Consider the following 24,604-nt stretch of genomic DNA (forward strand, 5'->3'; position numbering starts at 1 on the left):
ATCACGGATTGTACGACAGTGATAGGGTGACTATAGAGTTGTGTTGGCTTTGTGAGAGTTTTGCCACATCCGCAACAACGAAAAGTAGCTACCAAAGGACAATATCAATGATCGAGTGAGGTGTGTTATGTTGTCTCTCAAGCATTTGAGGCTGGCCTCGGCAACCAACTAGCCTGTTATAGAGCTTGCATATCATTTATTTTGTTTGATTGGAATTATTACTAAATGATCTTAATTATAATTTATGTTTCACATATTTGCATAAAACTTTTGATTAACATGAATGGTTAGACGTGTATTAAAATGTTAATGTGTCATTTATTAAATTATAGAAGTATTATGCTAGTGATGCTGGCCGTAGAAACTTAATATTTTCCAGTTCTTCAATTTATTAAAATATAACCACCGTTACTCTGTAGTCGATGTCTTAGTTGTTACGTATTCCAATGCTGAGATGTTGCGAGACTATCTTAGTTAGCGGTAAGTTATGGAAGAGAGATGGTTGTGAAGAGAGCGAAAGAAAGAAGGAGATGAAACAGGGAAAAAAGTGGATAATATATAGGAAGAGAAAAACATTTTGGTACATCAAATAAAAGTAGTGGCAACTATCAAATAGCTATTAATTTATAATGATATAGTTACAAATTCTCTCACCATTACAAAGCCAAACCTAGAAGGTAATATGACCTCTATCCTTACAACGAATCTAATCCGAGAGACATCGGATATGTGATACTTGGATAGATTTTTTGAGAAATGAGTAAATAGTGATAGCATATTTTAAAACCATAAAAGTTATAACGACGTAAATCCAATTAACCTATTTTTATTGGAAAAAGCTACCAAACGGGGTTTCGTTCGGACGGAACAGTTAAATGAACAATTAATTTAGGTGTGCTAATTGATAGACAATAAGTCACCGGTACCACGTGCTACATCGTGTTTCTGAGTTTTCACAGATATGTTCCGTACGCACGATATCCCGTGCCGTAGTCTCCTCATTTTTATTTGGTCGAGAGTTTATAACCATACCTAGTTTGTGTGTTTCCCTTCCCATGGCGAGCAAGCCAAGCAGCTCCGCGGCGGGTGCTGCGGCCTCTCGGGGCGGCGGCGGCGACTATGGAGGCGCGCGCCGCGAAGACCTAACCCTGGACAAGGTGTCGGAGGCGGCCGACGCGGTCGCCACTGCGTCTAGCGCCGGCGAGGTTGTCCGCGCGATCCACGCCGTCGCCGCCCTCGTCTTCCCCGTGGACTCCGCTGCCGTAGCCGGTGAGGCTCCGAATCCTAATCCGACATAGTCTTATCTCCATATCTGGTTCGTGTTATTGGGAGTGTCTGACGCTCTCTCTCGTTTGCGTCTGCTTTCCCGCAGGTACCGTGGACGAGCCCTTCAGGAGCCAGGTGAAGCTCTGGCTAATTTAGGCCTCCATTGTTCATCTCTGAAAAACGGCGAGTTTATTACTAGGATTTTTAGTTTCTGGCATAGAAAATTTGTGTCTTTCTAAGAATGATGGAAGGGGTCTGTCAGTTTTTGGAGAAAAAAAAGAGGCCATTTTCTGTTTTGAGTTGCAATCACACAACAAGATAGCAAGTGAACTATTTATTGGTTACATGGATATGTCGGTTCTATGTTTCAATCGTTCTATTGTCTAAATTGCAGTATTTGAGGAAATTGATCTCTCGGAGGAAATACACTGAAACTGGATTGTGATGATCTGTGTAATTTTCCAATCAATAGGCATCAAATTGATAAAGCTATAACATTATTGGTCACAAAATGGGTAATAAAAGTGCAAACCTTGCTAGGTGAGCAGCAGCAGGATTCATTAAAAAAACCTCTGTCATTTGATAATGCATTCAGAATACAAAGGACCATGTTTCACACTTGAGGGATAAATTAGTATGAATATTCAAAGACACATGCTTCCTTCAATGTGATTCAGACAAATAGCCAGTTGGAGTTCCAGCCTTTAAGGCCATGATGTAACAGGGAGAGTTATCTGTTTTTCTGTACTATCAGATTATCAATGCGATAAGCCTCAGCGATGATGAACAGGGATCTTGGATGCATGCTTTTTACCATGGTCCAGCATTTCCTACTATATCAAAGATATTGCTAAGCAGTAAGTTTACTCTTAAATCTGTCACTGCATACATACTTGGCATCACTGGCATTGTTGACATGTGCAACACTGCAACTCTCCCTGTTTGCTTATAATATTATCTGCCAGTGCCAGCTACATTCTCTACAAGTCTTACTTCATTTGATTGTTACCAATCTCAGAATGTATTCATGGTTTGCATGCAAATTAACACTTGACTTGTGCCATTATCAAAACCTCAAAGGGGGACTCATGTCAAAAATTTGATTATTATACTCAAACATTTTGATTATTCATCACAGTTAGATCACTTACAAACTACTTTCAGTTAAAATCCCATTCTCCCACTTTGATTGTCCAGATGTTGCCTTGAAGTGGTTACGGCAGATCAGTGCCTCTGCAAGGAAGGAAATCTATGATTCGTTTTTTGTCAAAGGACCTCCAACTGAAGTCATTCAAGCTCTTGTTCCTGCTTTGTCTCATAAAGGAGGCTCTAAGGAAGATCATAACACTATATGTTCAAACATTGAAAGGTATTATCAATGAACGATGTATCAATTCCTAATTACACCTGAAGCTTTTATTTGTCCAACTTTGTTTGCTTAGTATAAGTCTATAGCCCAGCCCTTTTTTTGACAATCCCCTTTGAGTTCAAATTTATTACACCCAAACGTTGTAGGGCAGTTCAACACTTCAACTACATGGGTCTGTACTGATATCATGTATTTTCCCAATAGTTTAGTTTGTATTCTTACTCTATTTTATGATTGAGTCATGCGGAATCAAACAATTTAGCATGCACATCTTATCTGATAATTCCTGGGTCTGTTACTATCTGATTTCTTCCTTTTTCTCCACCTGATAACTATATTTTGAGCTTTGGTTTGTCTTTACTTTTCCTCTTTTCAGGCTGTTAATTCTATGTTTGGTTGAGAATAAGGGGGTAGGCCAGATTATTGCAGAGTTCACTGTCAGCAGCAAGCATGATGAGGACAATCTCAACCCAGGCAGAGCAACTTTGATTTCAAGGGTTGCGCAACTACTCGCATCTATTCCAGATAAAACAAGAATGGGTGCTTCACCTGCATTGTCATCATCGTATCCTCAACCCCCCCACCCCCCCCCCCCCCCCCCCCCACACACACACACAAACACAAACGTCTTTGTTGTTTTTTCCTTCTTTTTCTTAGATCTTTCTCAGTTAATTTTTATTTATTTGCACTATGTGTGTTCCTCCAAACTGTAAATCCTTGATGGAAACCAAGGTCATTCTTCAAGTGTGTCGTGGATCAGCTTCTTCTTGGAGCTGAACAAGCAACTGTGGAGTTGGATGCTGATGAAGATGCTAATGGATCAGATGCCTCTAATTCAGTGTTACTCTTCGTTGGTGAAACGATATCTCGTGTTAGTCGTCGTGGATCTACTGGTGGGGATTCATCCTTAAGGATGTAGCTTGACCTGCTTTGACATTTTTATTTACTAATTGGGGCAGTTCTAGTTAGTGCACTAATGGTTTTGCAATGCATTTGTGTCTGGTAGGATTATAGTGTATTCAACTCCATATCTATGTTTGCAGTACAGGGTCTGCCACAAGGGTTAAGGAGCAGATCATTTTTATTCTCATGTGATTCTTAATCCTTAACTAATAACAACACAGGTCAACTGATATCCCCAGCTGATATTGTAATCATTGAAGGTAGCCTGTTTTGGGGCTTTTGTCCACGATGTTCACTTTTGACAGTCACAATAGACTGGGTATGCAATGGTTGAGATCTGACCTAGCAATAGCATAGGAACGTGTCATAGTTGATCAGCCTAGCACATTGTTCTAGTCATTAACAACTTCTACTTTGTAATCTGTGTACCCTTTTTTCCCCTATTAGTTGTAAATTTAGGCAGCCAGGTTAATTTGTATTTGTGATGATATATCTTATTCTTTTCAGGCATTTTAGTTGCTGAGCTGATTCCTAGGATCCGTAGCCACTTAAAGAGATGTATGGAATCTGATCATAAAACGATAGGTCCTGACATGATCAAGCGTGTTTCCCAGTCTCGATTTTGGTTTAATATGGTTGAGGCAATTAGAGACCAGCATTCCATTGAAAGGTTGGCAGAAGAGATGCTGCGCCAACTCGCATCACAACGTACAAGTGATGAGGAGGCATACTGGATTCTGTGGACTTTGTTTAACCAGAGCTTCATGCATAACACTGTTATGAGGTGAGATAGTACTTAGGTGCATTTTAATCCTATGCAACAGTTAAAGTGCTTGTTAATTAGCTTATCCACCTTGTTGATTCATCTGTGTCTGGCATGCTACATTGATCTGTGAAGGAAAAAGTGCCCCCTGGGTCTGTTTAAAATGTTCAATTTACAACTGTGCCAATCAGTTTTCGTGATTTCATGAAGATTTTTCTGCAAGAACTGATCAGCACAAGTTATTTTCCATGTTTCTGCCCAGAAGTCCTTGAGGCATCATTGTTTTTGTTGAGCATATATCATCTTGTTTTTAGTATACCACTGTAACACATACTTTTGGTATCTCATATTCAGGTTGACATCCAATAAGATATTTGGTTATAATTGCCTATAAATTTATCTGGGATAAAAGATCTATATTTTGTTAATATAATAGTCAAGTCTAAGGCTCTAATCTATTGCACTTTTCAGTTAGTGGGTGTTTTAGGTAAGGCGACTGATATTCTTCAGATACCCTGTATGTTTTTGTTGCTACATTCCTATGAAGGACAAACAAGGTGCCCTGTATATTGACTTAATTTTCATTATGGCCTAATTATGGGTGTCTATTTAGTGTAAAACAGCATGGTGCAATTGATTCGATAATCTTTAATCTGTCTTTTCTTTTCTTTTCTTTTCTTTCATCATATAATTCTCTGTGCTTTCTTCAGGGGAATGTTTGTCGACAAATTTTTGCTTTGGAAAACATTTCCTCTATGCTGTCTGAGATGGATTCTTCACTATGCTGTCTTTCAATTCCCACCAAATTCAGCTATAGAAACTCAGAAGCAAAGGACATCTAACTTCCTTGGTACACTGCAAACTTTAGTCAGTGCATGGTCCAAGAAAGAGTGTGTTCAATCATACCCAGTGGAGCAACAAGCTTGTATCCTTTGAGGCACTCAAAACTGTATTTTCCATTTTATATTTGCAAATTATCATTTTACTTGTTCCTCTTAATCAACATCCAGACATTACTGCAGCAATTGGGTTATGTTTGGAGAAGATGTCAAAAAGAGAATTAGAAACAACTAAAGATGTATTGAACAATATACTTGAAGGAGTAAGCTGTGAGTATTTTTCACTCTTTGAGTTAGCTTATTGTATTATGGTAATACTGAATGCTCTTATGCTGCAGGTAGGTTAGAGAGTCCAGTTGATTTAATCCGGAAGATGGCCAGTGCTATTGCATTGACATTTTCTAAAATCGTTGATCCAAACAATCCCCTATACCTTGATGAGAACTGTTTAGAGAATGTTGAGTGGGACTTTGGGGTTTTATCTCCTAAGGAAATCACAGCTCCGAAGGATGTAGAACATAGAAGCAAGCTGAAAGCATCTTTGCCTGAGAACAAGAAACATGTTGCTGAGAAAAAGGCAAAGGCTATCAAACATGGTATTTCAGATAACAGGGCGAAAATCGTAGAGATCAAATCACTAGATTCTTGTGAAACGTCTGGCCATGCTATGAATGGGGATTTCGAGGAGGAAGAATGTGATGAGGAAAGAATGAACATTGATGCCTCCAGTGAATCATCCTTGGAGCCATATGATCTATCAGACGATGACACAGATTTGCAGAAGAAATTCACCCAACTAACAGATCTTGCTGCTGCACTACGAAAACCTGATGACCCAGATGGTGTAAGTTTCCATTTAGTGCTACCTGTACTTGCAGAAAAAATTCTTGTAAAATCCTGATCATCCTCCCTTTTTTTCCCCCAAGGTTGAAAACGCTCTGAGTTCTGCCGAAAAGCTTGTGAGAGCTTCACCTGATGAATTACGCCACAACTCAGGTGATCTTGCTAGAGCACTTGTGCATGTTCGTTGCTCTGATGTGGCAATGGAAGGAGAGGAAGATTCTACTGAAGAAAAGAGACAGAAGGCACTAGTTGCCTTGCTGGTAACCTGCACATTTGAATCATTAGACGTTCTCACCAAATTGCTATACTCATCAAGCGTGGATGTAAGTCAGCGCATTTTGATTATTGATGTTATGACTGAGGCGGCGCAGGAGCTTGCTGAAACTAAAATTGTAAGGAGAGAGCTGCGGCATGGAAACTTGATATCTGACACCTCTCCTTCTTGGCTAGTTCCTAGTGACAGGGGACCTCCGGGTGCAGGTCCTTGGAGGGAAGTTTCAGAATCAGGAACACTTCTGAACTGGTCGCACCGGTATGAAAGAGAAGTTCCATCTAGATCAGGTCAAGTTAAATCAGGAAAATCTCGTAAATGGGGTCTTGAAAAAGCTAAAGATATGCAGACAGAGTGGTCAAAAAACAGATTTCCTTTGTATGCTGCTGCTTTTATGCTCCCTGTCATGCAAGGATATGATAAAAGATCACATGGTGTTGACTTGCTGAATCGGGATTTTGTTGTCCTAGGTAAATTGATATACATGCTTGGTGTCTGTATGAAGTGCATAGCAATGCATCCAGAAGCATCTGCTATTGCCCCAGCTCTTCTTGATATGATAAGATCTAGGTATGCCCAGTCTAAACAAGCATTTCCCCGTGTCAAGGAACTTTCTCTGTAACCAAGTGACATGATTTTTGACATTAAAATTTCGTTTCTACAGGGCTGTTTCGCAACATCCTGAAGCGTATGTCAGAAGGTCTGTGCTGTTTGCAGCTTCTTGCATCTTGATAGCGCTGCACCCGTCGTACGTCGCATCAGCTCTTATAGAAGGAAATCAGGACATTTCTGCTGGTTTGGAGTGGATACGCACATGGGCTCTTCACGTTGCTGAAACCGATCCTGATACAGAATGCACATCAGTAAGTGCTCTTGGTCACTATGGGGGGATATATCAGTTATGGATCACTAGTTTGCATTTTGTTCATCAATGTAGAGTATTTGTATAGAGCATTTGTGGTATAATAGGGCGATCTCTCTCTCTCTCTTAGAATACTTTTTTCCGTTTTTACTTTACTCATAAAGAGAAACTAATTTAGTAAGCTAGAAGTATTAGCAACTTTTCACAGTGTCATTAACTCGTCCATTGGCATGTTTGTCTTCTATCAGAATGCACATCAGTAAGTACTCTTTGGTTGTTAGGGCATGTTCAATGGTAGAGCTCATTGTGGGCTCTATCTCTAGCCACGTCAGTAACAAGAGTCTATTTTATAATGATACTATAAAGATAGAGTCAGATGTGGTTTTTTTATTAATGCAATAAGATATTTTTTATTACACTAGTTTACTTTTTATATACACTCACGCAAGAAAGTTTTCTTTAATAAATGCTAAGACTCGACTTTAAGCCGTTGCCATGTATGACAAAAGCTTTTCTCTCTCTTTCCCTCTCTTTTCTTCATGTCATCAAATTTGCTTACGTGACGATTGAGAGAGTCAGCTAGGAAACACCTTTATAGGTGGCCTTATGGAGGATCACTAGTTTGCAATTTGTTCATCAATGTAGAGCATTTGTGGTATAATAGGGCTTTTCCCGTTTTTACTTTACTCATAAAGAGAAACTAATTTAGTAAAGCTAGAAGTATCATTAACTTTTCACAGTGTCATTAACTCCTCCATTGGCATGTTTGTCTTGTACCAGATGGCAATGACCTGCCTGCGACTCCATTCTGAGATGGCTCTTCAGACATCACGAGCTCTGGAATCGGCGGATCACGGCAACGCCAGCGGCAGCAGGTCTCTACCGTCTAAGCTCGATCGCATCATCATACCATTTGCCAACATGATGTGATCGATGTATACTGTGTTTAACTCGTAGTAGTAAAGAAAACGCTCCAGCGTTATCTTGCCACACATGTAACTAACGTCAGCTAATCCTGCTTTAGGCTTGATAACGTCGTTACTAGTGGGCTTTTTTAAACCTGGGATTTGAAATGATGGTAGAATTTGAATTCGCGTGAAAAATTGTGTGGAAGTCGTCAGAAAACTGTACGAACCGAACTGATGAGCCGAGAGAGAGAGGGAGAGCGGAGCGCGTGCTCCGTGGGGGCCACCGGCCGCAGGACGTGGCTGCTCCTGGGGCCGTTGGATCAGCCCCGCCGGACGATCCAACGGACGAGATGCGCCCGTTGCTCTCTATCTCTCTCTCTCCAAGTCTCAAGAGCACTAGCGGCGAGCCGGCGAGAGGCGTGAGGTGAGTTCTCTCATTCTCTCTCTTCCCCATTTCTCTCTCCTCTCCTCTGGTTTTGCCCGCCGCCTCCGTCCCTAAACCCTACGTGAGATTCTTCTCCCTCTTCTCCGATCTCGCTCGCTCTCCTGGTGGTGGTGGTTGCGTGCTTGGTGTTTGCATTGGTGTCGGCGGTGCAGCTCTCGTTCGTGTCTTCGCGTGGCATTGATCGAGTAGCGCCGCGCGCGTCTCGAACCTCTCCTTGAATCTAGGGGCGTTTCGGCATCCGAAGCTTCGGCAAGGTTTACCGCGCTTTGATCCTTTTTTTTTTTGTTGTTGTTCTTCTTCTCTAGTGTTCTTGGCTTTTCCGTACCCGTGCTGCTCTTGCTTGATGCTTTTGAAATTGGGATTTGGGGGTGTAGTTTTCATGGAGGAGGAGGTTGACGAGCACCGAAGCTTCATGGTGATCCCCGTTCGCCTCTCTCTCCTCGGAACGAGTTGATCTTGATCTAACCAGAGTTTCATGTTCTCGTTCCTGGTTCTATCTACCATTGCGTGCGCGAAAAATTGGACGTCATGGGCATCAATTTGTTTCTCTTCTCTGCTTGTCTTTTTCAGTCCGTTTCTGAATTTCACATGCTTGGTGTTTGCATTGGTGTCGGCGGATGTTATCGTTCTTGTCTTCGCTTCGCTGGGTGGCATTGATTCGAGCAGCACCACCGCGTCTTGAATCCATGAGGCGTTTCGGCATCCGGAACTTGCCCGGGTTTTGCCGCACTTTGATCTCGTCATTGTCCCCTCGTGTTCTTGGCTTTGTTGCTTGATGCTTTTGAAGTTGGCGTTTGGATTTCTTGGAGTTGGATAGGCAGGTTGACGAGCGCCGAAGATTCATGGTGATCTCCGTTAGCTTCTCTCATTGGAGCACGTTGGTCTTGACTAGTGCCTGCGCGAAAAATTAGACGCCAACGCCATGAATCCGTTTCTCTTCGCTGCTTGATTTTTTCAGGTTGTTCTGTTTCTGAATTTGTTGCGGGAGTGTAAGTTTCTGAATTTGTGCCCGTCCTCTCCAAATGTCAGCAGCACCCGTGTCTCGACCTCTTCTCGAATCTTGATGCGTTTCAGGCATGCGAAATTTTCTAAGAATTTACCTCGCTGTGAACTTTTTCCTCCTCGTGTTCTTGGCTTCCAGTACTCGTGTTGTTGTTGCCTGATGCTTTTGAAGGAGGTTAACGAGCACCCAAGCTTCGTGATGAGCTTCGTTCGCTCTGTCATCGAAGCACATTGATCTTCATGACTCCATGTCTCTATTTCTTCCCGGTCTTGTGCCTGATGCGACCAGATTGTGCGCCAAAAATCAAGCGATATCAATTCGTTTTTCTTCTCTGCTTGTTTTTCAGTTTATTCTGTTTCAGATTCTGAATTTGTATTAACGAATGTGTTCCTGATGCAATGCGCAGGCAGCTTCTTCTCTACCAGTCTCTCTTGTTTTCTTAATTATTTTCTGTTTGGAAAGAACTGTATGTCCTATTTTGACACTATCTGTTCGTAGAGTTGTTTCTGCACGTGTTGCTTCGTTAAGCTGCTTGCTGTTTTTTTTTTTTTGGTTATTTTTCACGTTAATCTTCTGATTCTTCGCATATCAGAGAAGCTTCCATCTCTTCGTGATTTGAATTCCTTCTCCAGATCCTGCAAGATTGCACGATTCTTCTTGTTCAGTGTTGTACTGTACTGTTAGGTTGCCTGTTGTATTCTTCTTGCTGAATTTTACTAGAGTTTTCATAAGCAGAAGAGGTCCATTCTTTTGTTTTCTCTTCTTTTCTCAGTTTTGGATTTTGGTGTTACAATTTGTGAGTAAAGTTTATATGGTGTTGACAGTAATATTTTAGTTCCTCCATGCTCGATTCTTGTATAAGACAAGATTTAGGTGTAAAATACTTCAGCCCTGAAACTGAAGACTATGTATCTCAAAATTTCATTTAGGGGTCTTCAATGCATGCACCAGTTACAACTGTCCTTTGAGCTAGATAAGTAGTGGCATATTTTACCAAGCTTTCTGGTATTTAATCGATCTGTAGTGTTGTTTAAGTTTATTCACTTCACTCTTTCCCCATTTTTGTCAATATTGTATTTGTATATTTGTGTTCATGTTATAACTTTTCAGCAAAGCAAGCTCCAGTATGGGCAATAGTAACAGCCTTCCTGTAGAATCGAAGTTTACTGATGCAAAAGAGAATGACGGAATTAAGTATGCTGTGTCATCTATGAAAGGATGCACTGCGAAAATGGAAGATGCTGTGAGTACCCTTGCAGTCTTTTGTGTGACAAAAATAGGATAGTTCTGGAAAAAATATTAGTAGTTGTTAGTAATTGTGTAGCTTAAAGTAATTGTTAGTAATTTATTAGGATAGATCTGTTAGTACTTGTTAAATACCAAGACTGACATGCCCTCCTTATTCTTTAGCATGCAGCTTTCCTAAATCTTGATGATACCACATCCACGTCATTCTTTGGTGTTTATGATGGACATGGAGGTTTGATCATTGTCATGTTTTTTTTTTTGATCCTTCCAAATTGTTGGCACAACAGTTTACGTCATGCTTTGTTTGTCTGTCTGACACGTGCTTATCAATATGCATGTTTCAAAAACTTTACTGTTTGTCCTAAAACTTTTACCTATCAATTATCAAATAAGTATGATGCTACAGTTCAGGATAATGAACCAAGTTAGCTAATCAGTAATCACTTTCATGAGGGATATAACACTGCATGAATGCGAGTTAATATAAAGAGTCATGATAATTGAGAGGATAATGACATATTAACAGGTTGGATAATTTTGATACATATAAAATGCTAACTTTATTATGATACCTACCGAAGTGATGTTTGGCTACTAGTTTTCATAACATTGTTATGATTTATAAGCTTCTATGCACATAGCAGTAATCTTGACCCATCCTATTGAGCCGCCATACTGAGTTGTTTATTTTCTATCCCAGGACCTGAAGTAGCATCGTATTGTGCAAAACAATTTCACAATGAGCTCCGCAATCATGAAGACTATCACAACGATCTGACTAATGCACTGAAGAGTGTGTTTTTCAGGTTATTTTGGCCTAGTCTTACATCATTTGCTTTATAGCTGCACTTGCAAATATGGAATATCATTGTTCCTGTGTAACTTCTGCAGCATGGATGAGAACCTCCAACGGTCTGATACTTGGAGGGAGTTAGTTATTCCTCGTGATCATGGATGGCTGTATTTTCTCAAGACTGGTGTCTGTGCTAACCTTTGGCCTTTCCCACAGGTGTAATCTGTTAACCCCTAAACGTGTTTTAGCATTCATATGATGAAATTACTCAAAACTGTGTTTGTTGGACAGTGCATATTGTATCTATGAAAAGGAAATGGAAGAATGTGTATGATATCGAGACTATTGTTCTTTCTTGAGATGTACTTTGGAGTTGGAAGAGATATGTTTAACCCTAACCACGACTAATTGCTCCTAAAAAAAGGTTCAGTTAATTACATATCAATTGCCTGGTTTACTGAGTTGGAGGCCAACAGCTTCTTAAGTTATCATTGCACCTTGGTTCTTATCATACTATGGTGCTGCCCCAAATTAAGGTATTGTTTGCAGCATCCCTTCTATGGTTATTTCTTTCATGCTGGTTTGGCTTTAAGAAATGTGTTTCTTTACCTGGTAGCTTTTGTGAGCTATTTCTCGGTAGACCTCTCTTTCCTACTATGTTGAGTTTCTCTGTTACATACTTTAATTTCTTTCATCGTTTTCCAGGCTACATACACTGGGCCAGCACATGAAGGGGGCACAGCATGTGTGGTTCTCATTAGAGATAACCATATCATTGTTGGAAACGTTGGTGATTCTCGTTGTGTACTCTCAAGAAATGGTCAGGTATAGTGACTGTTTTCCTACTAATTTGCATGCTCGCTTATTGTGCTGTGCCTAACATTTGTGCTTGTTTCTGTTGTGTGAAAAGCATATTGATTTATCCTTCGATCACAAACCAGGCAGTGAGTCCGAAAGAGAGAGAGTTAAACAAGCAGGAGGAAGACCTATTGGATATAAGTGTCAATTAGTAATGGGGCATCATGTAGTCAAGGAACAATGGGGCTTACGTAATTTTAAGGGACGTATATCAATCTCAAGATCAATTGGTATAGTCGATTCTGGATCCGTTTTTTATTGGTTGTACTATTGGCACAAAAAAAATCCACATTACATTGTGATTGCCGTTTACCTACTTACGTTTCAGGTGACTTTGCTTTCAAGAAGAACAAAGATTTACCTCGTGAAAGACAATTGTTGGTATGCGATCCAGAAATTCTCACTGTAAGTGTAACTAGTTTTGTATGGTCAAACATAAAGGTTTTATTGCCGAGGTGGGATCTGATGGATACTGGCCCGACCTATGTCAGGATTACATAACTGAAGACACGGAGTTTCTTGTTATAGCAAGTCAAGGCCTCTGGTAACTCTTCAGCAAAATATAATTGACAATAACTTCTTATTAATCATTTTGATGTCATCAGTACTCATTGCCATGCATTTTCCCCCCTCCTGCGCGATGCATATATAGTTTCATTCATAGTTCCATACTGACTGCATATACCTACTGTATATTTTCCCCCTGCAGGTATTGCGTGGATAGTGAGGCATTGGTTGCTTACATACACGACCGTTTGTTTGTGAGTCCTTTTTTTTGCCCCTCGGTTTGCCTTCTTGGCAGGACAACTGACGAGATCTTCTGTGTCAATTATGCTATCAATTCTAGGAAATGACTTCAATCAAGCAATATAATCACATGGTTTACTTTTTGAAAAACAGTGCTAATCCCCAAACACCCCAAAACCAGGATTAGTTAGTTTAGCAGTTAGCACTGAATATAATGGGCGTGTTCGCAACCGCTGTCTGTATTTGGCTAATCAGCGTACGCAAAACAAAAAAATCCATTAGCATCTGATTAATTAAGTACTAGCTAGCTATTCCAATCTTAAAAAATAGATTAGTACGATGTTTTAAGCAATTTTCATATATTTTTTTACCAGAAACACATGGTAGCAATTTGGGAAATATCCACATGAAAAATAAGAAAAAATTAGCAGCATTAGTCATTTGCGAACGCGCCCAATATGTCGGAGTGACAGTCTGGCCTGTGCTCTGTACATATCTGATTCGTTCGTTGTTAAAATTGCTATTCGATAACATATCTGAATACATATTCTGCCAGATATTTTTTTGAAAGGTATATTCTGCCAAATATTATTGACGTTGCCAATATTGCTGTGCAGGCTAGGGCAGACCTGCGTGTCATCTGTGAGGAGGTTGTTGAGTTTGGCTTGCCATCGGGCGAAAACACGACCGTCATTCTGGTTCAGTTCAACGCACGCGCCTTCCAGTACGAGCTGGTCGATCCCGCTACCTTTCCCACCTCTAACATTGCCAGCACCAGTGCCGGCGCGGCTGGTGCCAGCGACTCGAGCGCCACGAGCGGCGAGGTCGACGACGGCAACACCGATGACGCCGACGAGGTCGACCCCACTGCCACTGCCGCAGCCAACGCAGCGACACCGGCGACGAGGTCATCGTTGACGCCGCCGCCATCGTGGCCGCTGGCAAGGAGTAGTATTTGAAAGTATCTAAAGAAATAGATCTAAAATAAAAATTGTATTTGACATGGACGACTTACACCCATACGAGACCAAGCTTACATGGATGCATGACTACGATAGAGTAGTTTCCACTTTTAATTTGTCCAACACAAAGATGATAATATTGTTCCTACGTACTTCTCTAAAACACCTTTCATTATATTTTGGTTGTTCTACAGAAACTATATCTCATGCATAACATTGTTTCCTTTCATATGTCTCATCCAAAACACCGTTTTCTTCTATTTTCTTTATGTTTACATCTCCATGAGTTGAATCAAACTCCACCCAGTGGATTTGGCCAATCTCTGTCATCTACTGCTTTCTACAGCCAAGATGAAGCCACTTTTTAGTTTCCTCGGTTGCATGGTAGCAGGAGGAGATGAACCTTGTGTGACCGAGGGAAATAAAGTGAGATCTGGCGCTCTGTCTGGCATGTTAATTGCAGGATTTTTTTGGGACAATTTCGTTCTTACCCTTGTTTTAGATTCTAATATTAATTTTACCCCTTCTTTTTATGGTTTTTGTATTTGCCCCTGTTTTTTTTAACTGAATGAACTGGATGCCATCTTCTGATTCGCGGAGGGCTGCCGCACCGCTGTCGTCGTTGCTGCTGGATCTGTTGCATTCCATATACTATACATGAAATTCCTTTTTTGCCCTCTCAATCCAAATTGCCACGTGTGGATTTCTCAAGGTACGGAGAGACAACCAACGGTTGTGATTTGGTACCTCTTGGTACTTGGTACTAACTCAAGTACTTGGTTACAGATTAGATTTTTCCTGTTTTTTATGTAAAATTTGGTACTTTAGATACTAAGAGATATCTTAGATAATAGAAGGTACCAAATTTTACGTAGAAAAAAGTGGTACCTCAGGGTATCTAATGCTTGTTTGGGGGAGATTTAGATTCTGAGAAGTAGCCCACTTCTGAGAATCTGGAAAAGCTCATAAACCCAGCTTCTGGATTCTTAATTCATTTTCCAGAATCTATAATTACAGATTCTCAGAAGTTGTGAACCGTTTGGGACAGCTTCTGGCAGAAACAGCTTTTGAAAAAAGCGCAGCTAGGAGAAGCTCCCCCAAACATGCTCCTACTAAGGAATGGAAAAATGTTCTTGGACATAATGTTTTGCTTGCCAGATTGAGAACACCTTGAATAGTTGAGTCTCGATCTCTGGTTTTTGAGTTTTAATGCACTTCGGTCAGTGATGCTTACATCAGTGATGCTTACATCTGATGGGTGATGACCTCGCTTGCCGATTCTCAATAAGAGATGACAGGAGGCTCCCCACCTGAATTCGATTAACTACAAACGGTTTAGAGTCTTACTTAACAAGGCTTAAACTAAAAATAAAAACTTACAAACGGAGAGTAGCACCTTGCATTTCTACGAGAATTAGAGAAACACAAATTAAACCAATATTTCCTTAAAATTTAAATGCGGAAATTCTTCTCAGACCTATATACAACTCTTAACCTGTGAATCACATTCACCAGTACTAAAATCAACCCAGATGCTATAATCTACTTTCTCTGATCCCCAAAACTCTCTTGCTTCTCGCTGCCCAGGCCCAAGCTCGTAGGACCAAATATTCATGTCCGAGGCGATCTCCTTCGTGGCGGCAGACGAACGGCATGGCTTGGGCACAAATGCTGTTTCGCCATCACGTGTAACAAGGTCGACATGGATGGTCTCAGGCCAGTCGTACAGCCTCGGGAGGAACACCTTGTTCTGCATCGATTTAAGCCTTGTCTTCCTCACCATCGTCGTGCGTGTGCCGGTGAACAACGCATGTCCTTCCAAAGACCCCATCTTCTCCCACTCCATTGTCTCCTCGTTGAGCTTGACGACGTGGACAGGTGAGCCGCTGTAGCCGACGAGGACAGCCATGAGCTCGCCTTGGTCGGACTCGAACAGGTGGCTGTCAACTTGGTGGTCAACCCCAAAGCTCTTAGGCTTATCGGGAACTTTGAAGTTACCGCCGTGGTTGCATGGATCATACACTGCCAGCTTCCCGTCTCTGCCAAGAAGGTACAACAGGCCGCCGTGGATGACCGGGTTGCTGGTCGAAGCTGGCAGGAGCTGTGGTCCTTCGAGGTCGAAGTCCGTTAGTTCCCACTCGCCGCCGGCGTCGTCGTCTTGGGTCATACGGGCGAGCTGCAGCGCGAACTTCGTGTTGACGCAGAACATCCTTCGCGCGGCATCATCGTAGATGGTGAACTCGGACATATAGAAAGGCATCTCCGGCAGCTCATGGACGGTACCGGCCATGAGATCGGCTTGGAGGGCGAGTTTTGGTAAGCACAGCGTGAGGCGTTGTCCATTGGAGCAGCAGATCTTGGCGTTGGGCACCTCGAGCGTGTCGGCGACCTCGAAGCTCTTGTGGTAGTAGGGGCTGTAGTACCTGATGTTCGTGGCGCCGACGTCGGCGGCGCTGAGGAGAAGAGGCGAGATCCACGCCGGGTAGAAGGGCGACACGGCGGAGCGCCAGTGCCGGCACGTCAGCGCGAAGCTCGGGTGGCTCGACCACCCGAGCCGCTCCAGGATGAGCACGAGCATGTCCAACGGGAGAGACGACCAGTGCGCCGCCTCCATCTATCCGGCGAGCGGATCGGAGCTTCCTTCAAGAAGAGAGAGAGAGAGTTCGTGCGTGTCAGCAATCAACTTAACGCGCTGCGTTCTGTTTTGCCGGCGGGATACGTGGACGGGAGATCAGCAATTAACTTAACGTACTTAGACGGGATACGTGGAGATCTCTATCTCTTCGCCGCCCGAATTACTGTTTTCTTTCCTGTTTTGTCGGCGGATGATTTGGAATTTCATCTCGTACGGGACTCGTCTATTTGTTGTCTGCTATCCAATCTCCGTACGTAGGCGGTGCAATTTCTTTCCTGATTTGCCGGCGGTGCAATTTCTTTCCTGATTTGCCGGCGGTGCAGATGATTGGAATTTCATCTCATACAGGAAATAGGAATAGGAATAGGAATAGGAATTACTGTTTCCTTTTCCCGATTTACCGGCAGTAGTGCAATTTCATCTCGTAAAGACCACACCAACTCCAACTCCACAGCCATCTCATCGTCGTTGCAGATCAGAATTACCGGCGATGCAGATGGACCAGTCGCCGTCCGTCGAATTCATGGAGGCGGCAGGCGACGCATCGGCGCTGGATCCCAAGCTTGCCCCTCTGCTGCTGTTCCGCCACGGCGACGCAACTTTCCTGTACAGCGTGCCGGCGAGAGCGCCGCTCCCGAGGAGGGCGGCGGACATGGATGACATGATGAGAGGCCACCGCTGGTGGACCACGGCGCAGGGCTGGTTGCTCATGGCGCGCCGCGGTTCACCGGACACCTTCCTGTGGGACCCTTTCACCGGCCGCCGTGTCGCCTTGCCTCCTGACCACGACGGCACCGTCCTCGCGGACGGCAGGCACCGGAGGTGCCTCCTGTCGCGCCGCCCGCCCACGGACGACCCGACCTGCGTCGTCGCCGTCGTCGTCCACCCCGCGGACATGGTGCTCTGGTACTCCCGTCCGGGAGACCAACGCTGGGTGAAGCACCATCACCAGTTCCTCCAGCCCGGGACGCATCTCCCCGAGCACCCTTTCAGCGTCATCTCCTCATTGTGCAGGCTCACGGCGATCGGCGACGGCAATCTCTACGCCGACCTCGGTGAACACTTCTTTGGCGTCCTCGAGTTCTCGCCGGAGCCCGTGTTCACCTTGACCGCGGTGAGCGGCGGCGACGACAGAAGACAGGGCGTATACGCGTTTCGTACCCATAGCTTCGTGGAGTCGAACGGGGAGCTGCACTGCGTCTGCTTGTATCACCCGGCCGACTGCGACCGGGTCGTCGAGCGTGTCAGCGTCTACAAGCTGAGCACGGGCACGGGCACGGCGGCGCAGCAGGAGCAAAGGCCAAGACCAGCGTGGGTGAAGGTGGATTCGCTGGGTGGCAGAGCGTTTTTCGTCGAGATGGACAGCTTCGGAGCGTCGCTTGATGCGCGGGGGGGATTGAAAGGGAACTGCATCTACTACTCGGGGCTCAACGGGAAAGTGCTGTGCGTGCACGACATGGAACGAGGAACTACGGCCGTCATCGATCCGGGCGCAAGTCTCCCGTATCACCGGTCGCCTCAAGTCTTGATGCCAACTATTTAGGTGATGATGAGCATGCCTAGTAACTGCATTCAAATTGCATGTACTGTTAGCTCGGCTATATTTCTTTAACGTTTCGTATCTATTGTGTGATTGGGAACGCTCTTTCTCTATTACTTAACTGTCTTAACACAATTATAGTATAATATTTGCTACTATAATTTCTCAGCAACTGTAAAACTTCTCTACTAATATAAATTTGAAAGTATATAAAGAAATAGATCTAAAATAAGAATTGTATTTGACATGGACGACTTACACCCGTAGGAGACCAAGCTTACATAGATGCATGACTATGATAGAGTAGTTTCCACTTTTAATTTGTCCAACACAAAGATGATACTATTGTTCCTAGGTACTTCTCTAAAACACCTTTCATTATATTTTGGTTGTTCTACAGAAATGTATCTCGTGCTTGACATTGTTTCCTTTTATATGTCTCATCCAATACACTGTTTCCTTCTCTTTCTTCATGTTTACATCTCCTTGAGTTGGATCAAACTCCACCGGTGGATTTGGTCAATCTCTGTCATCTACTGCTTTCTACGGCCAAGATGAAGCCACTTTAATTTCCTCGGCTGCAGGGTAGCAGGAGGAGATTTAACCATGTGTAACCGATGGAAATAAAGGGAAAACGCTGTACATACGAAAGAAGTCGTACGATTTCAGCCGCCGTCATCGTGTTTTGCGGCTGCGCCGCAATCGTTTTGTCATCGTCGTGTTTTGCTGCTGCATGCGCTGTTGTTAGTATCGGCTAGTCGTACGTACCACGGCTCGAAATAAAGTGAGATCCGGTGATCTGCCTGGCATGTTAATTGCAGGATTTTTTGGGACAATTTCGTTCTTACTCTTGTTTCAGTTTCTAATATTAATTTTACCCCTTCTTTTTATGGTTTTTGTATTTGCCCCTGTTTTTTTTAACCGAATGAACTGGATGCCATCTTTTGGATGAAAGTTATGGGCCCATTAGTTGTGAAATGTAACCAGTAAAAAAATAATTAAAAAAAGCAATTTCCAAAATTCTAAAGGATAATTTTGCCCCTGTTACAGCTAGAGAGAGAGAGAGGAAAAACTGGAGTGGCATTTTGCAAAATCTCTGGACGGATTGAGGGGAGGGTCTTGCGGCGCCGGCGGCTAGGTAGGGGAGGCGGCGGTAGGGAGGCGCTCGAGGCGTCGGTGGAGGCCGGGAGGCGCTCTCGGCGACTGGGCAAGAAAGGCGGCGGCTAGGAGGGGCTCACGGCACTAGCTAGGCACTCGCGACACTGGCAGCGGCTGGGATGACGACGGCTGGGCAGGGGAGGCGATGGCTGGGAGGCTCTCATGGCGCCAGGACGGCTGGGCAAGGGAGGCAGTGTCTAGGAGGGGCTCGCGGCGCCAACTATGTTAGGGAGGCACTCACGGCGTCAGTGGCGGCTGGGAGGGGGACGTAGCGTGGTGAGACCACTCGCCATGTCCCTGCACTGTGAATGGCCTTGACAAAATGATTCATTAGATCTTCTTGGAGTAGATTTTGTTAAACCATGTTTTTTGAAACATGCACAAAACCATCTTAAAATGGAAATTTTTAGATATAGGCTCTTACAATTGGCTCCTATTTTTTGCAATGAACTACATTTTTCCTTAGTGCTATTTATTCATGCATGTGAAATAGTACTTCTTAAATTCTATATTATAAGACTTTAAGATTTTTTGGATTTGCAAGATGTATCCATGTATCAATATCTATGTTGTGTATATGTGTCTAGATTTAGCACACAAATGAATCTAGATAAGACCAAAAAGTCTTATAATATGGAACAAATGGGATAGTGTATATATATATATATTTGCTTCTTAATTTGTTACCGTTCTATTAACTTTTGTCATACATGTTTTAAGATAATTTGAATTCAAATAGCTGCACACATTTGTATGATCCACTTTTGAATTTGATTTTTTACACTCATTTTGAATCGTTGCACGCAAGAAGCATTATATGGTGGTGGTAGTAGTTCCAAAAAACGAAAGAAAGAGAGTAAGTAAACAATGCATTTTTTTTACAGAATAAAAGGTACGGAAGTTGTTTTACAAATTATATGAATTATTTTTTCAAGTTTGCAATTATTAATAAAATAATCTTACCTCATTTTGGGTGATCTTTATTTCCTCTCGTTCACTCAGTCTCAGACGTATATTTTTATGTAAAATTTGGTATCAGGTTTCGGCGTCGAGGTCGTCGCCGAGAACACCAGTGCCGTTGCTGAGAACCCCCCCCCCATCGACCCCACTAGCATTGCTGCGGTTGATGACAGCACCACCGGCGACCAGATCGAGGTCGATGCCACTGCCGACACTGACATCAGCAACAACACCGGCGACCAGATTGAGGTCGATGTCACTGCTAGCTCCAGCGCCCTTGTCACCGTGGCTGCTGAAGAGGGCACTGGCAAGGGCGGTGAGACCATGGCAAGGGCATTGGCAAGTGCTGTTGCGGCTAACAACAACATCGGTAGCGAGGTCGACGTCGACGTTCCTGAAACTTCTTCCCTCAACAAGCTGGAGTGCTGGATTTGCCGTAAAACATTTGATCGTATCATGAAAGAGCGTCATGTCGGAACCCGTCATAATTTTTTTGCCCATGTCGCCAAGTGCGAGGACAAGAAAGATCTCGAGGTGAAGAACCGTGACTTTTGAGTCCCGATGAGTAGGATCTCCATAGATGCATGATACGGAAGTAGTAGTAGTTTCAACTTAAGAGATAATGTGTAATGATGCGTTGCGTTGCTTAGTCGTGCTATGGTTTTCGGTTTATGCCTCCTGGTTGGCATTTTTTGGGTAGGAGATTTTGCTTGCCATTTTGCCAGACTGACTAGGATTGTTGATCATCTGGTTGTTGACCTTTGAAAGTCCATGATCCTGTGATGTTTTTCTTATCTTCATTTTGGATACCTGTGTACGCTGATGTTGCTGGCCTGATTACTACGTTTGTCTGAAGTCTGAACTGAAGGGTGTTCAGTGATCAAACCACTCCGAAACCGGCCCTCTGGCGGCGGTATTGCTGCTTGGCTGGTTCGCATTTACTTACACTCTCTTTTTTTTTTCTTAGACAATAAACTAGATTTAAATTTAAATTGTTAACTTTAAATTTACAGTTAGTTTTTTACATATTTCTATCATTAACTTTTAAAAAATTAATAAGAATATATATATATAAGTTTTATTCGTAAATAATTTTTCGTTAGCAGATATATCTTCCGTCTTTCCTCTTTCGGTTCGGCAACAGCAACGGACTCCTCAGTCACCGTCAAGCTCGAGCCGACCTAACGAGAAGGAGGAGATGGACGCCGGCGGCGAGGATGCGAAGCAGGAGCGGCACCTGGTACTGGCCCACAAGCTCTTCCTTCTCTCCCACCCCGACGTCGACGACCTCGCCAAGGTCGCCCTCCGCTCCGACGTCCTCGATGCCGTCAAATCCGATGGTACCTTCTCTGCCTCTATCCATCGGCACGCCCTCCCTCGAGCCACGTAGCTGACGTACCTTGTTTTTTTTTCTCTGCGGGGGTTGATTGATTGGCAGGCATGGCACCGCTGTTCGAGTCGCTGGCCGCCGCCGGCGTGCTGGAGCCGGACGACACGCTGCTCACCGAGATGCGCGCGCGGATCGACGACGAGGTCCGCAAGCTCGACGAGAAGTAAGTGGATTCTTCCTCTCTTCAGTTCCTGGAATCCGGTTACTTTAGCCCAAAAAATAGGTCGCCGTTGCAGTGATGTTCTATGTGGGGATAAGTTTTGTGATATTGCGGGGCCGACCAAAAGGCCGGCCAAAGTATATTAAGGTTTGAAAAGGAATGTACAGGGGATAAGTTTTGTGATATCTCAGGTGTTGCTATGATCCGTTTGCCTAAACAAGCCTAGCTTACTCTGGATGCGAGACTTCGATTCCAGAACTGGCAGATAAATTCCGTTTGACTGGTCACTTGTAATTTATGAATTATGTTTAGGACTTTAGGACCAATCACGGAATCACCTGTATGAATCTGCAGAAGACGATAAACTTTCTCCACGATTTTGTGTCAGAATCCGGTCCATATGCATGCCTCTTTTCATTGTTTCTGTTACGGTTTGTAATGGGGCCTGTAGAGAAGTAATACAGATAGCTAAGGATCACAATTTACAACTTCCCAACCAATAGGAAGTAATTTATGAATTCCTTGTCTCCAAATAAATTACCGATGTAAACTAACGTGAAGGAAGAACGGCGTGTCAAACTTCGTTATCCTTGAGGTCCCAGTCAAGACATGTCCTTTTGGTGATTTGCATAATTCTGCATGTTTCTACTTTCTAATCTTCCATGATGCCCATCACATCCGTATCTAATGTTTCAGTTACTTGCAATCATTTGGTTCCTCTGAAAGTTACTATTTTTTCATGCATGAAGAATTGCTGATGGTGAAGAGAATTTGGGTGAGAGTGAAGTGCGTGAGGCCCATCTGGCGAAATCCTTGTACTTCATGAGGGTTGGGGAGAAGGTATAAACTTGTACCCTTCTATACTTTACATTAAGTGCACTCAAAACTTAACTATTTGCATTCTTTCAAATCAATATTGCAGGAAAAGGCACTGGAGCAACTTAAAGTTACGGAAGGAAAAACTGTTGCTGTCGGCCAGAAAATGGATCTTGTGTTCTACACTTTGCAAATAGGCCTTTTCCACATGGACTTTGATCTCATCTCAAAATCCATTGACAAGGCAAAGAAGTGAGTTATAGCTTTGGGTTGTACCTTTATGGAGTTCCATTCTGCCATCTATAATACTGGATCAATGATATCTGATCATTTATGGTGTTGTTTGAAGCCTGTTTGAGGAGGGAGGCGACTGGGAGAGAAAGAACCGATTGAAAGTATATGAGGGCCTATACTGCATGGCAACAAGAAACTTCAAGAAAGCTGTCAACTTATTTTTAGATTCTATTTCAACTTTCACGACTTATGAGTTGTTTCCATATGATACTTTTGTCTTGTACACAGTCCTCACAAGTATCATCTCATTGGATCGTGTATCTCTAAAACAAAAGGTAATTGCACTTATTACAGTCCCTCTCTCTTCTATTGTATTTAATTGCATTACAAACAAGAGATATGGCAGGTGGTAGATGCACCGGAAATCCTGGCAGTGATTGGCAAAGTACCTCACCTATCTGAGTTTCTCAACTCCCTTTACAACTGCCAGTACAAGTCATTTTTTGTTGCATTCTGTAAGTGTAAATAAGTTGTCTATGGTTTTACAATTGTTAGAATCATTGATCTGGCCTATATGGTCTAAACTTCTTTTCAGCTGGCATGACGGAGCAGATTAAGTTGGACCGCTATCTTCAGCCTCATTTCCGCTACTACATGAGGGAAGTGCGCACTGTTGTCTATTCACAGTTTTTGGAGTCATACAAGAGTGTGACAATGGAAGCAATGGCTGCAGCATTTGGTGTGACTGTTGATTTCATAGATCAGTAAGTGTTGTCACCCCTCTGCACTATTAGTTATATGTTGCCCCATGTAGGATACAATTTTTTTTTTCTGTTCCTACCCAGTAGAGATAATATCTCCCTTTCATTTTTTTTTTTTTAGGGAATTGTCACGGTTCATTGCAGCTGGGAAGCTTCACTGCAAGATCGATAAGGTCGCTGGTGTTCTGGAGACAAACCGACCAGACGCTAGGAATGCTTTTTACCAAGCGACCATCAAGCAAGGGGACTTCTTGCTGAACCGCATCCAGAAACTGTCACGAGTCATTGACTTGTAAATGTCGTAAAGTTCCCCAAGACCATAGACCATACTGAAAGTAGTGTTATGCTTATCCTCCTAGGTTCATGGGAACTGAACTTGATCTATATCTGGCTTTGATTTTGTTGCAGACATTAAAAGTTTAGAGTTTAGACGGAACTTGAGTGTGCAATATCAGTAAGTGCAAGTTCTGGTGCTGTGGATGGGTAGAATGAGAAGAGTGCACATCAAATTCTCACGTCCGCTGACTTATTTTCTGCGTTGTATCTGTTCGTTCAAGTCTTGCAGCGGATGTTCTCTCTGGTTCCTCACAGTTTGATATATGTGTCTCGACATGCCCGTCTGCTCGAAGTACATGGCCCTTGATCAGCTTCCGAAAGAGAATTGCAGAGCAAGCGTAATTCATTTCGTTCTTAGAACATGTTTTGATGTTTTTAGATGCGATATTTCAGAGAACTGAATGATGCAAGATATCAGAATACAGATAAATGGCATTCGGTTATACTCGGTGAGGCAGCCACTGTAACTCGTCAAGGAAATGAGAATAATATACAACAGTAATCTTCGCCGCAGCCGCAGCCGCGCCGGCGCCG

At 43.1% G+C, this 24,604-nt stretch overlaps 5 protein-coding genes across 11 annotated transcripts; 4 read left to right on the forward strand and 1 right to left on the reverse strand.

Moving 5' to 3' along the window:
* Positions 1-1,008: 1,008 nt before the first annotated feature.
* On the forward strand, positions 1,009-8,232 carry LOC102722279 (telomere length regulation protein TEL2 homolog). Of its 2 annotated transcripts, XM_015833859.2 has the most exons (13): positions 1,009-1,269; positions 1,373-1,401; positions 2,021-2,123; positions 2,464-2,635; positions 3,012-3,200; positions 3,368-3,528; positions 4,046-4,322; positions 5,012-5,226; positions 5,312-5,410; positions 5,479-5,984; positions 6,067-6,824; positions 6,919-7,117; positions 7,897-8,232. In XM_015833859.2, the coding sequence occupies exons 1-13, from the start codon at positions 1,056-1,058 to the stop codon at positions 8,044-8,046; spliced, it is 3,072 nt and encodes a 1,023-aa protein (XP_015689345.2). In that variant the 5' UTR covers positions 1,009-1,055; the 3' UTR covers positions 8,047-8,232. The 2 variants fall into 2 exon arrangements, with proteins under 2 accessions (XP_015689345.2, XP_040376672.1); XM_040520738.1 differs by lacking the exons at positions 6,919-7,117; positions 7,897-8,232 and having other exon boundaries at positions 6,067-6,632; positions 6,725-6,807.
* A 135-nt stretch (positions 8,233-8,367) lies between these two features.
* LOC121053542 (probable protein phosphatase 2C 16) lies at positions 8,368-14,282 on the forward strand. 6 transcript variants are annotated; one of them, XM_040520824.1, is made up of 12 exons: positions 8,368-8,448; positions 10,627-10,715; positions 10,883-10,952; positions 11,421-11,526; positions 11,612-11,729; positions 11,990-12,049; positions 12,219-12,338; positions 12,424-12,601; positions 12,700-12,776; positions 12,863-12,915; positions 13,081-13,132; positions 13,736-14,282. In XM_040520824.1, the coding sequence occupies exons 2-12, from the start codon at positions 10,683-10,685 to the stop codon at positions 14,075-14,077; spliced, it is 1,209 nt and encodes a 402-aa protein (XP_040376758.1). In that variant the 5' UTR covers positions 8,368-8,448; positions 10,627-10,682; the 3' UTR covers positions 14,078-14,282. The 6 variants fall into 6 exon arrangements, with proteins under 6 accessions (XP_040376758.1, XP_040376754.1, XP_040376757.1 ...); XM_040520820.1 differs by having other exon boundaries at positions 8,422-8,448; positions 10,583-10,715; XM_040520821.1 differs by lacking the exon at positions 8,368-8,448 and adding an exon at positions 8,511-8,530 and having other exon boundaries at positions 10,583-10,715.
* Positions 14,283-15,268: 986 nt separating this feature from the next.
* On the reverse strand, positions 15,269-16,777 carry LOC102722839. Its single transcript, XM_006648747.2, has one exon. The coding sequence runs from the start codon at positions 16,692-16,694 to the stop codon at positions 15,558-15,560; it is 1,137 nt and encodes a 378-aa protein (XP_006648810.1). The 5' UTR covers positions 16,695-16,777; the 3' UTR covers positions 15,269-15,557.
* A 213-nt stretch (positions 16,778-16,990) lies between these two features.
* LOC107303686 lies at positions 16,991-18,418 on the forward strand. Its single transcript, XM_015833857.2, has one exon. The coding sequence runs from the start codon at positions 17,206-17,208 to the stop codon at positions 18,256-18,258; it is 1,053 nt and encodes a 350-aa protein (XP_015689343.1). The 5' UTR covers positions 16,991-17,205; the 3' UTR covers positions 18,259-18,418.
* Positions 18,419-21,489: 3,071 nt separating this feature from the next.
* On the forward strand, positions 21,490-24,318 carry LOC102719175 (26S proteasome non-ATPase regulatory subunit 6-like). Its single transcript, XM_006647399.3, has 8 exons — positions 21,490-21,713; positions 21,812-21,926; positions 22,673-22,763; positions 22,846-22,991; positions 23,089-23,308; positions 23,380-23,488; positions 23,569-23,737; positions 23,856-24,318. The coding sequence occupies exons 1-8, from the start codon at positions 21,572-21,574 to the stop codon at positions 24,028-24,030; spliced, it is 1,167 nt and encodes a 388-aa protein (XP_006647462.1). The 5' UTR covers positions 21,490-21,571; the 3' UTR covers positions 24,031-24,318.
* The last annotated feature ends 286 nt before the right edge of the window (positions 24,319-24,604 follow it).

The sequence above is a fragment of the Oryza brachyantha genome, chromosome 2 (assembly GCF_000231095.2).
Source record: "Oryza brachyantha chromosome 2, ObraRS2, whole genome shotgun sequence".
Taxonomy (NCBI): Eukaryota; Viridiplantae; Streptophyta; class Magnoliopsida; order Poales; family Poaceae; genus Oryza; species Oryza brachyantha.